The 13,276-nt window shown below is 39.8% G+C and overlaps 1 protein-coding gene across 1 annotated transcript in view; it reads left to right on the forward strand.

Moving 5' to 3' along the window:
• The first annotated feature begins 2,878 nt into the window (after positions 1–2,878).
• Positions 2,879–13,276, forward strand: part of LOC145408087 (venom carboxylesterase-6-like) — a 66,316-nt gene continuing 55,918 nt past the window's right edge. The window contains exons 1-2 of the mRNA XM_080278897.1: positions 2,879–3,011; positions 11,404–11,459. Of these exons, the coding sequence (XP_080135023.1) occupies positions 2,894–3,011; positions 11,404–11,459 (174 nt within the window). The 5' untranslated portion in view covers positions 2,879–2,893. The remainder of the gene's footprint in view (positions 3,012–11,403; positions 11,460–13,276) is intronic.

Raw genomic sequence — 13,276 nt, forward strand, 5'->3', positions numbered from 1 at the left:
AAAAGAGGAGGAACAATGAGGGTTGGCATCCTTGTGGTGGCACTGCTAGTCCTGGTGGTGGCCGTAGGAGGGACTGGCCAGGCTCCGGTAATGAAGACCAAACAAGGGCATGTCTCTGGCGTGGTGGAGCAGACGGTTAAGGGTAGGACATTCTACTCCTACTACGGCATACCCTTCGCCAAACCACCCCTCGGATCCCTACGTTTCAAGGTGCACCATGTTGTCGTGTTAGACCACTTACTACCTGGAATGGCAGTTTCTTGACCGTAACTTAACTTGCTGTCAAAAAAAGGTTAGAATGTTCCAAAGCTTGCCTCTTAAAGTGCTAGAATGTTGCAAGAACTGCCTTTCAAAAAAGGTTATGATGTCACCATAACATGTTTTAAAAAGTGTTAGAATGTTGCTTAATATGACTTTCAGTGTTAGTATGAACTTGCAGTGCCCCTTCAAAAGAGTTAAAATGCCACCATATCTGATCTTATATAGTGTTTGACCATCGTCATTCATCTATCTATCTATCTATCTATTGCCAGACGCCATAATCCCTTAAGGAGTGGCCATTTGACGTTGAGTTAGTTGTTTTACGGGGAGGGGCACTAACCCTCCGCCAACCGACTTGTTGACACATAGGGAGTACGTATGGTTTGGTTATATGGTTACCACCAAGTGTTGTAAATGGTTTCTTGGCTTACAGGAAACCATTTGGCTTGTCACTCAATGTAAAGCCACCTGTAAAGGAAAGAAAAGCAATAAGAAGTGACAGGAAAGATGGGAGAAATATTCATGCTCTGAATAAATGTTAGACTGTCATTTTAGCTTTTCTATAAAAGTGTTGAAATGTTGATGAATATCAATAGCATTATACAGTTTTAGTAAAGGAATGGTAGTGCATACGTTATATGAGAAAATCCGTTAATGGAGAAGTGTAATCAAATTTCGAGGTTGAAATGGAGTAGTGAAGAAGGAGATTCATTACAACCTCATAGCAAATCTTTCATCTAATTTTATGCAAACTGTCTCTTTGATGATGATGATGATGATGATGATGATGATGATGATGATAATGGTGATGATGATGAGCCATCCATTCCAGGACCCAGAACCAGGTGAGAAGTGGTCGGGTGTGCGAGACGGGTCGGTGATGCCTGAGCCTTGTTTACAACTCGGCTTCGAACCACTTGCCACTAACCGCAAAGCAGAGGAGAAGGACTACAGTGGCAGTGAAGACTGTCTCTTCCTCAATGTCTTCACACCTAAGGTATAATGGTTGATTTTAGTCTATGTAATTATCAAGATTTCGTTATACAATACAGCACATTTTCCTTCGCAGTTCACTCTGTACATTACACCCCAGTATCTTCTTGTACGTCATTGATTCAAACTGCTTCGGTATCAAATGCAATAAAAATAAGATACCTGAGAACACTTATGTGTATTGTTCATAATAATTCTCCGTGAAAAAGGTGCTATTTACCCTCCCATATCCAACCTACTGCACTTCTCACGAGTTTGATGCACATTTTATTTTAAAAAGTGCTTTTCGAGTTGAGGTTACCGCAGGTTCAAAAGGCTTTATTTAATGTATTCGTCATAGTGAAATGGGTAAATTGGGTGCTCAAGTTTCAGATTAAATATTTTATAGAATAGTACAAAACTTCTTAACCCAAGGGGTCCTGATAGCATATGGATACGTTGCAACGTTTTGTCACGGTGAATCCCAATAACGTATCCATACGTTTTGCAATTGCAAGGTCTGTCATTTCCACAATTTTCAAACTTCCCACTTGATTTTTGGTACGTAAACTTGGGACAAATTCCTCCACCTGGCACCAGGTAGGGACACTGCCTTACCCCGCGTTACCTCCCCCCTCCCCCGGTCGCCATTGTCTCAGCAACTCACCTGTTAGCAGTGACCTGGCCAGTAAAGACATGTCGCACCACGGTACGAAATTCAAGGTGAGAGTGATTCCCCAATCGATGACAATGTGGAGGACAAAGATTACATGGTGCCAGAGGAAGAAACGAGAAGAAGTGATGAGGAGGTACCATCACCAAGGAAGGTGTGGTATGTTGATGTGTTCAGCAAATAACACTTATATTGCCTATATTTTTGTGTGAAAATAGATATATTCTTCTACTACATATAAATTGGTACCAAATGAAAAAATATCAACCTATTCTGAGTGGCTTACAATAGTTACGCTACATAGAAAACATGACACCTGCAGCACGGCTCCATAGAACACAGTACCAGGTGTTTAAAGGGTCACCTGTTTAGGCCACTTCTAAGCTCAGGTGAGAACTTTGGGGGACATTTTCCAATGTTTCTCATAAAAAATGGAGGTTTTAACAAAACTAAACAAAAAATCGAAAATCTGCCCAGACTGGGAGGAAGGGGTCAGTGGTGAAAAAATTGTCAGGATGCGGCGGGTTAAACATCTATACTGGATCACTTGGGATCAATACAGTACATAAGACACTGATATTTCGTTTTACTCATACATTGTAGAATATAGCGGTTAACCGAGGATGAGGCTATGGCTTATTTCAAATGAACATCTTGCTAAAGGACATTTAGTTTTTATTTTGGCTAGTTTCAGGTGACTTTATTCAGTATAGGAAATAACCTTCAAAGTGAAGATTTTAACAATTTTATAAACGATTTATTTCACATTTTTATCTTGCTACACTGTTCTGTTCAAACACTTTATTTAATTCTAGTATGTATGGAATTAGCTTTTTGTCTATGTCTTTCAGTTTTTAAATAATATTATCCTAATAAAATCGTTTGAAAAAATATATATACACTTATAATCAAACTATATTATCTGATTCCTGGTGCTAATGAAGTCTCGTGATACAGCCAAGGGACGACCCTCAGAATCTACCGGTAATGGTGTGGTTCCACGGAGGTGGATTCTTCTCAGGGGGTGCCAGCCAGTACCTCCCACACGTCCTCCTGGATCAGGATGTGGTGTTGGTGGTGGTGCAATATCGCCTTGGCATCTTCGGTATGTACGGTTGCCGACGTATGTTAACCTGACTAAACTCTTTTATTTCTCACTTTCCTCTGTTGGCTAATGTTCTGAAGGTGATGTTCGGTATGTTTCTCTTTCGACAGATACCAAAGCTCCATCTTTCCTCTCATGGTTACTGTTCCTTAGCTGAAAGGAACTGGTAGTTTCTCTGTCACTCAGATGACTGATAATGTTCCATTGTGGAGGAAAACGTGCCTTATATAAAACACATGTAGTAGAATACTGGGTGAACATTTAGCCCTGACAGTACAGTTATGATCAGAAATATTGTTACATTTAATACTGATTGATAACGGGAGTGAACACTGACTTTTGAACCCAGTCATGCGATATTCAAAATCAAACAAACTTCTAATAAAAGTTTGCAACATTTTTACCTCGCCCGGGATGGAGTCTGGTAACGTATTTTTTTCTTGTTGAGTTTATTTACTAGTTTGTGTGTTTGTTTGTTAGCAATATTATGGAAAAACGGCTGAAAGATATTACATGAAATTTTCAGGATATTTGGGCACTGGTCACAAAAGAAAGTGATTACATTTTGGAGGAAATCGATTGGCCTTGAAAGGTGAAAATCTAGGTCACAGATTTTCAGAGGGCTATAACTCAAAACTGGCTATCTCGCCTGGGACCAAGTCCCACGAGGTATTGTTGTTGGTCGAGTATCTTTGTTGGTTTTTTGTTTCTTGTTTGTTAGCAACATTATGGAATAACGGCAGACTGGATATACATGAAACTTTCAAAATATGTGGGCATTGGTCCCAAAAGAAAGTGATTAAATTTCAAAGATAATCGAGAGGTCTTAAAAGGTCAAATTCAAGGTCACCAGTTTTCAGAGAGTTATAATTTGAAACTGATTGAAGATAGAGTTATTTACTATATCAGCATCCAGCAACTCCAATAAGGGCTTTCATTTGGCACCAAGACCTTTGACCTTGAGTGACCTTGAAAGGTCAAACTCAAGGTCACGGATATTCGGGGGCCTGTAACTCAAAACTGGTTGCAGATAGATATTTACTGTTATCAACATATAGGAAGTCATATATAGGTTTTTAATTGGTACCATGACCTTTGACCGTGAGGTTGGGCGAGGTTTGTTGTGCCTGGCACCACTTGTTGCAGATAGAGATATTTACTATTATCAGCATACAGGAACTCCCATAAGGAATTTCATTTGAAACCAAGACCTTTGACTTTGAGTGACCTTGGAAGGTCAGACTCAAGGTCACGGTTATTCATGAGGCTATAACTCGAAATTAGTTTAATATAGAGCTATTTTCTATTGTCAACATATAGGTAATCCTGTGTGGATTTTTTACCCGTCATGTGCCGGCATACTTTGGACCCTTATGGAGTCGTAGTGCTGGCCAGTTTTTGACTTTTTTTTTTGTTGGATAGGTTAGAAATGATGAGGAAACATGGAGAACAACCACAAAAGTACTCACAGAAGCCATATAGGTCGATTTTGAGGTGGATTCTCCCTCAGCAGGCGGCTGAAAACTTCAGAGTAATGCCCATAGACTTTATTGGCAGCCACCGACACCCATTGAGTTGAGGTAGATCTTCGTTTTCTTCATCAGTAACTATGCTATTCGAGCCAAGGACACTGTTATTGGGCATATAGATGACATAGGAAGTGGGTACAGATGTGGGAAGGGTGCGTGCACGTCCATGCCAGTCATCTGAGAAATTTGAAAATTCGCATGTTGATGCCCGTTGCAATTGCAGACCGTATAGATTTGGCTCTGGCACTGTCTGCAGACGTAGGCACTGCTGTACCTGTAATCTATGGCTCCGGCGGGTTAATTGGTGCCAAAACCTTTGACCTTAAGTGACCTTGAAATGTCAAACTCAAGGTCACGGATATTCAGGGGGCTATAACCCGAAACTGATTGAAGATAAATATATTTACTATTATCAAGATACAGGAAATCACATATGGGCTTTCATTTGGCATCATGACCTTTGACCTTGAGTGACTTGAAAGGTCATAAGCAAGATCACGGATTTTCAGAGGACTATAACTTGGAAACGTTTACACCATTACCTTAGACTTTAATTGTTTAATGACACTATATGGAGGCAGTGAATCAGTATTTAAAAACGAGAAAATAACTGCTGTCGGGTTAGGTTTGTTGTGATTGGCACCACTTGTTTAACTGTTTGACTGATGGTACCTACCCCAACTGTTTATACAATTAAAAAAGTATCTTGCATGGGAGGAGTGATAATGTCCTGCATGGTCATCATAACTCGTGATATCCCAAGAAACTTAATCTGTTATCATCCAAGTGTGTGTGACAGCAAGCATGTCCGGTGGCTGCTTCTGCCGGGCCCTAAGAAAAAAGAAAAAAAGAAAAAGGATGGCCTGATACAAAGTGGAAAACAGAGCTTATAATATATCGGCACTTGGCTCCCTCCAGTTCGCCATAGTTACCAAACACCACCACAACTCATATATCATGTATCTCGCCTTCCATTCATTCATTTATACATCAATATATCAATATTAGTATCGCTACCCACAAATTCATCTGTTTGTGCATCCTTCCATTCACTAACCTAACATTCTTTGTCTTTTATCTACCCATCTGTCTTCTTGTCTACCTATGCATCTAATCCCAACTCTAGTTCCTACACAGATTTCGTCCACTAAGATTTACCTATAAACTACCTAGAGATCTATCTCACCCAAACTCAAACCAATATGTACCCAAACTTGCCCAGTCTAATGAAAGCTTACCAAAAGTAGGCTGATATAAAGTAAATAACTACGCACCATATCCTAGAGCAAAACTAAGGAATGTCAGCCTCATTCAAGAACTAGCCTATCAGCTTTCAACCTTCTCACAGTCCTAAAGGTTAAACACTGAATTCTCAAAATTTTAAACTTTCCTAACCTTATGTTAGTGAAAGAATCCTATGGTATAACAATGTGAGCATGCCGAGTGTTTGCATGACTGATGTATCATAGTTTTTCAGTAACTTAATAATTCAGTGACAAAGGAGTTTCAACGACTGGCCTGTGGGAGGGTCCAACAACAATACCGACGAGGAAATATTATAAGCAAGTGATACGTGGCATTGTCATGATAACAGGTTTACTGACGTCGGAAAGATTAATAGGGGACGTTCCAAAAGTCATTGGATGTGGTGTCAGTTTTTTTTCACATGGAATATGCACAGATTATATTTCAATGGAGAGTAGTTGTTGGACGTACAGTAGGTATAATACACTTTATACTCAAAACTGGTTGCAGATAGATATTTACTATTATCAACATATAGGAAGTCATATATAGGTTTTTAATTGGTACCATGACCTTTGACCGTGAGGTTGGGCGAGGTTTGTTGTGCCTGGCACCACTTGTTGCAGATAGAGATATTTACTATTATCAGCATACAGGAACTCCCATAAGGAATTTCATTTGAAACCAAGACCTTTGACTTTGAGTGACCTTGGAAGGTCAGACTCAAGGTCACGGTTATTCATGAGGCTATAACTCGAAATTAGTTTAATATAGAGCTATTTTCTATTGTCAACATATCGGTAATCCTGTGTGGATTTTTTACCCGTCATGTGCCGGCATACTTTGGACCCTTATGGAGTCGTAGTGCTGGCCAGTTTTTGACTTTTTTTTTGTTGGATAGGTTAGAAATGATGAGGAAACATGGAGAACAACCACAAAAGTACTCACAGAAGCCATATAGGTCGATTTTGAGGTGGATTCTCCCTCAGCAGGCGGCTGAAAACTTCAGAGTAATGCCTATAGACTTTATTGGCAGCCACCGACACCCATTGAGTTGAGGTAGATCTTCGTTTTCTTCATCAGTAACTATGCTATTCGAGCCAAGGACACTGTTATTGGGCATATAGATGACATAGGAAGTGGGTACAGATGTGGGAAGGGTGCGTGCACGTCCATGCCAGTCATCTGAGAAATTTGAAAATTCGCATGTTGATGCCCGTTGCAATTGCAGACCGTATAGATTTGGCTCTGGCACTGTCTGCAGACGTAGGCACTGCTGTACCTGTAATCTATGGCTCCGGCGGGTTAATTGGTGCCAAAACCTTTGACCTTAAGTGACCTTGAAATGTCAAACTCAAGGTCACGGATATTCAGGGGGCTATAACCCGAAACTGATTGAAGATAAATATATTTACTATTATCAAGATACAGGAAATCACATATGGGCTTTCATTTGGCATCATGACCTTTGACCTTGAGTGACTTGAAAGGTCATAAGCAAGATCACGGATTTTCAGAGGACTATAACTTGGAAACGTTTACACCATTACCTTAGACTTTAATTGTTTAATGACACTATATGGAGGCAGTGAATCAGTATTTAAAAACGAGAAAATAACTGCTGTCGGGTTAGGTTTGTTGTGATTGGCACCACTTGTTTAACTGTTTGACTGATGGTACCTACCCCAACTGTTTATACAATTAAAAAAGTATCTTGCATGGGAGGAGTGATAATGTCCTGCATGGTCATCATAACTCGTGATATCCCAAGAAACTTAATCTGTTATCATCCAAGTGTGTGTGACAGCAAGCATGTCCGGTGGCTGCTTCTGCCGGGCCCTAAGAAAAAAGAAAAAAAGAAAAAGGATGGCCTGATACAAAGTAGAAAACAGAGCTTATAATATATCGGCACTTGGCTCCCTCCAGTTCGCCATAGTTACCAAACACCACCACAACTCATATATCATGTATCGCGCCTTCCATTCATTCATTAATACATCAATATATCAATATTAGTATCGCTACCCACAAATTCATCTATTTGTGCATCCTTCCATTCACTAACCTAACATTCTTTGTCTTTTATCTACCCATCTGTCTTCTTGTCTACCTATGCATCTAATCCCAACTCTAGTTCCTACACAGATTTCGTCCACTAAAATTTACCTATAAACTACCTAGAGATCTATCTCACCCAAACTCAAACCAATATGTACCCAAACTTGCCCAGTCTAATGAAAGCTTACCAAAAGTAGGCTGATATAAAGTAAATAACTACGCACCATATCCTAGAGCAAAACTAAGGAATGTCAGCCTCATTCAAGAACTAGCCTATCAGCTTTCAACCTTCTCACAGTCCTAAAGGTTAAACACTGAATTCTCAAAATTTTAAACTTTCCTAACCTTATGTTAGTGAAAGAATCCTATGGTATAACAATGTGAGCATGCCGAGTGTTTGCATGACTGATGTATCATAGTTTTTCAGTAACTTAATAATTCAGTGACAAAGGAGTTTCAACGACTGGCCTGTGGGAGGGTCCAACAACAATACCGACGAGGAAATATTATAAGCAAGTGATACGTGGCATTGTCATGATAACAGGTTTACTGACGTCGGAAAGATTAATAGGGGACGTTCCAAAAGTCATTGGATGTGGTGTCAGTTTTTTTTCACATGGAATATGCACAGATTATATTTCAATGGAGAGTAGTTGTTGGACGTACAGTAGGTATAATACACTTTATACTATGAAATATTAAGATTAAACAGTAACATAAAACTCAGTCAAAAGGTCTTGAAAATCCAAGAAACTTACCAGATAATTATGTAATAGATTTGAAATAGTTCGGCTAGAAAACTGAGCAAAATTACTGACCACAGTTGTACTAGCAGAAAATCCTTGTCAGCTCTTGCATCTAAAAGTGCAACATGAAATACACTTGTGATGGCAATATGAAGAACACAGTAAATAATGAGGGGGAGCAAGGATGCTTCCTAATGGGTAGAAATGAAAATACGGACATTTGATCCTAAGGCTGTGGGTAAACATTTGCTTCTGAATGTTCACACAGTCAAAACTGTGTCTCAATGGAGAGATCTGATGATATAAGATAATACACTGGTCAACAAAATTTTTACATTTTACTGTCCCACAAACTAAAATAGGCTCGACCTTACTGTACTTTTAATGCTGAATTCGAATCTGTTTTTAGAATTTTTCTAGCAGGCATGGTTTTTAGGTGACAGAGCAGTTAAATAATACAATAAGTGTATATTGCTCATTCATAAATACAGCTGGCATTACATTTAAAATCTTACCTCTATAATGTAGAAGTGTATGATTTTCGGCTATATTTGGCCATAGGAACATCCCTCCTTAGTGTCCAGCAGTAATCTGCCAACATAGAGGGTTCCACTTTCCTTGGTACTGGTTTCCATGTCCAAAATGTCCTGGTGAAATCTTTCGCCATGCTTATCACTGACTGCCCCAATATTTTCCGAGAAAAGTGTAAGTACGGGTCCAAAAAGTGGATAGTTAAACTAACATTGCACTCCAGAGCTATATACGAAGCCAATAGTTAAAACAACCGTAGTTCCCCGATCTGCATCCCCCCCTACAAAAAAAGAAAAATCTTGCAAACTCTCTTAAATGACGACCATGCAAATTCTTCAACTTCAGTTAGCTCTTCATCGAACTTTTCATCTTGAAGCAGTTCCCTTATCTGTGGTCCTACAAAAATACCCTCATTGATTTTTGCATCACTAATTGTGTGGAATTTATTCCTTAAATATGTGGATCCATGGCCAGTTTTAGCCATATCTTTGACGAAGTTCTTCATCAACCTGAGCTTCATGTGTGATGGAGGCAGATAAATTTTCTCAGGATCAACATGAGAAGGATTGATGACAGTCTTCTTCCCTGGAGTCAGTGATTTTTTTTTTTTTTTTTTTTTTTTTTTTTGGCCACACTTTCTTTATATAATGATTTTCGTGTCCCGGCTGTCCCATTCACAGAGGAAACAACAGAACTTCGTGTAACCAAGTTTCATTCCGAATAAAAGTGCCACAACCTTTAGGTCACCACATACATTCCATTTTAAGTCCCCATACTTATTTTTTTCCTAAAGAAGCTTCGCTTTATAATACGATTCCTTCTTGTTAGTTGCATGAGCCAGATGAATGGAGGGGAATTTATTTCCGTTTTGGAGCAGAAGCGCTTTCCAGCATGCTTTTGATGAGTCAAAAAACAAGCGCCAGTCATCTGTGTTACATTCGTGGCCAAATGCTTCCATAGCATAACGAACATCATTGCAAAACATCAGATAATCTTCAAGAGAGAAAAATTCTTTGAAAACGTCATTGCGATCACGATAAAAATAAAAAAAAAATAGTTTCTTTCTGGAGAAGATTGGAGTCCTTTAACCTGGAACCCAAAAGCTCGGCTTGCTTCTTAGACAAACTTAAATCACGGACGAGATCATTAAGATCTTGACTCAGCAAATTTCGTTCACTTGAAGACCAGCATGCTTCAGATGGTGGATCTATATTGTCCTCTACTTGGTCTACTATCTCATCACCAGACTCATCGTCACTCAGTGTCATGTTTCTTGGAGGTTCTGGCACAGGTAATTCCTGACGATGAGGTACTGGCCTCATAGCAGATGGTAAAGTAGGATATTTAACATTATGCTTGGATTTTGATGTTTTACAATTTATATATGTCAGGCAGAAGTAACAATCCGAAGCGTCAATCTTTGGGTTCTTTCCAAACCACAGAAATGGCAAAAGACATACGGCGTGAACCTTTTGTCCATGCAGTGAGAAGCCTGACACATGTGCCACAACAAATATGGAGGACCCAACTTTTATCCTGGTCACCCACTTGACAACCAAAAGTAATGTTCATAGCATTTTTTAATGAGGGATGTGAACGAACATTTTTGCAATATGAATGTCAATTCACAGCAGATGTAGCAGAAGGAATTCAGACTATTTACACAGTTCCCCGGCATTATAAAGGTGGATAGGGTATCAGCACAACACTTGAATACACAAAACACAATCTGCCAACTGAGTGGAAAAGACACTGTTTACATATTGAGTTCTAACCAGCAACTGAGAAGAAGCTGCTACTCAGGAGTGGGCACCATTTGAATGTCCCAGCATGTCCAGTCGTGTTTCTGCAGGCCCCTGGTGACCCATTTGCCTAGGTTTGTGCTTCACAAGCAATGAAAATAGCTCTGTTTGTTACTTTTGTTTCAAATGGTTCGTAGAGCACTGATACATATATACTATACGTAATGGCTAGAACAAAAAATATATAAATGGGAGATAGAGAAATTCTGAAAACTTATATAGATTCAGCATGCAAAAATACATAAGAAACAGATATTATATTCCGTGGGACAAAATCTTTGTTGACTAGTGGATTATCAGTCTAGCTGGCAGCTATAAAAACAAACATTAATCTATTGCCATCAGAATGTGCACCTAATGTAATAGCAGTACTGATTAGGAAATGTCATGAGCAATAAACAGAGAAAGAGACAGACAGAGAAATAGAGACAGATAAACCCCACAATAATTACTACTAAATGGCTACTGCTTTATCACACAGGCTTCATGTCGACTGAAGACCAAGTGATGCCTGGCAATTTAGGACTCAAAGACCAGGTACTGTATTCAAAATCTGTATTTTATATTCACGTACCTGTGTGTGTGTGTGTGTGTGTGTGTGTGTGTGTGTGTGTGTGTGTGTGTGTGTGTGTGTGTGTGTGTGTGTGTGTGTGTGTGTGTTGAAACTTCCTGAGTCATCGCCATACTTATGAGACAGAGTACGTTGGATGATGCTGTGGGTATGTGAGTTGGTGGGGTGGTGGGTGAGTACTGGAAAAATGGAGCCATGGTGGATGAGGTCATGGTGTGAATGGATCCTGGGTAGGAATTGATCCATTTAGGAAAAAATGGCCCGCTTGGAATACACCATTAAAGAAATGTGCCCAAGTATGAACATAGGTCCACCAGGTAAAAATAGGTCTGTGTGGGAATTAGGTTCATGGCTAAAAAAAAAAGTCCATCTGATGATCTTGTGATTTCGCAAGGGGATAAATTAGGTCCTTGATGGAGAATTGGTTCATGAGACAAGTGTCCTGTAGAAGAAAAAGAGGATCATGATGAAAAAAGGCTCAAGGGAAATGGTCTAAGGAATATAGGTTCATGATGAGAAAAGGTTCAAGGGAAATGGTCTAAGGAATATAGGCTCCTGATGAGAAAAGGTTCAAGGGAAGCGGTCTAGGGAAAATACCTCCATGAGGGAAAATAGGTCGATGGGATAATAGGTATAGGAGTGAAAATAGATCCATGAAGAAAATATGTCTATCGGGGAAATAGGTCAATGGAGAAAAACAGGCTGACAGCGGAAATGCTATATGCCAGCACTGGACCGGGTCCCTGGGGGAAAACAAGTGGACGAGGGTTGACACCTATGGGGTGCAGATGAAGGCAGGTTTATGTGCTAGTAGTGCTTAAGCTTTAGCAAGGTTGTGTGTAAGACTATTTGTTCATAATTTTATATTACTAAGTTCAAATTGTGTGTAAGGCTGCTTGTTTATTAGTTTATCTGCTGCAAAGATCGCTTGTTTAAAATTATACATTATTAACCTAGTGATGCCTAGGGTCTTTAAGAGGGAAGGAATTAGTCATTTTCAAAAGTTAATAAAGAAGGGGAACCGACTAGGAGCCGATAGGTGGAGGGCAGTACGCTGAGTACCTTTCTAGCGAACTCTCCCACACAGGAACCCTTGCCACTAAATGGTTAAGTTGCGTATGAGATTACTTTTGTGTACTTTTATCTTCAGTCGTGTATAGTATTGCTTGTCTATCATTTTATCTCTCTTGAGCGTCACGTGTGTATGATAACTATATTTTCAATGACAACAGCTATCTAAATAATTCGTAACCAGACCACGAATGAGGATATAAAGGAACGTTGTGGTGTGGATGTGGATGTGATAGGGAGCGTTATGAGGAACACACTGAGGTGGTTTGGCCATGTGGAGAGGATGGAGGGTGAAAGACTGACGAAGAGAGTGTATGTGAGTGAGGTGGAGGGGGGAAGAGGGAGGGGGAGGCCGAGGATGAGATGGAGGGATGGGGTGGAGAGGTATATGAGAGAGGGGGGTGTGAGTTGGGAGCAGGGTAGTGAAATGGCGGGGGACAGGGCGACTTGGAGGCGATTTGTTTGTGGCCACCCCAAACGGGATCGAGGCGTCTGGCAATAGATAGATAGATAGACAGACCACAGTCAATATTTTTCCGGCATGCGTTATGTATATCAATGTTTCTTATTCATCTGTCTTTGCTGAAACACTTCACAGTCAAGCTAGAGTTAGTATTCTTGAGCTTAACTTGTTCATAAGGTTGCTGATTCATGAATTTATATTCTTACCATGATCATCTACCTCACCCTCATCACCATCCAGACTTCTTTC

This window comes from Coenobita brevimanus, chromosome 8 (assembly GCF_032717465.1).
Source record: "Coenobita brevimanus isolate Jiangsu-jjx chromosome 8, ASM3271746v2, whole genome shotgun sequence".
NCBI classification, from domain to species: domain Eukaryota; kingdom Metazoa; phylum Arthropoda; class Malacostraca; order Decapoda; family Coenobitidae; genus Coenobita; species Coenobita brevimanus.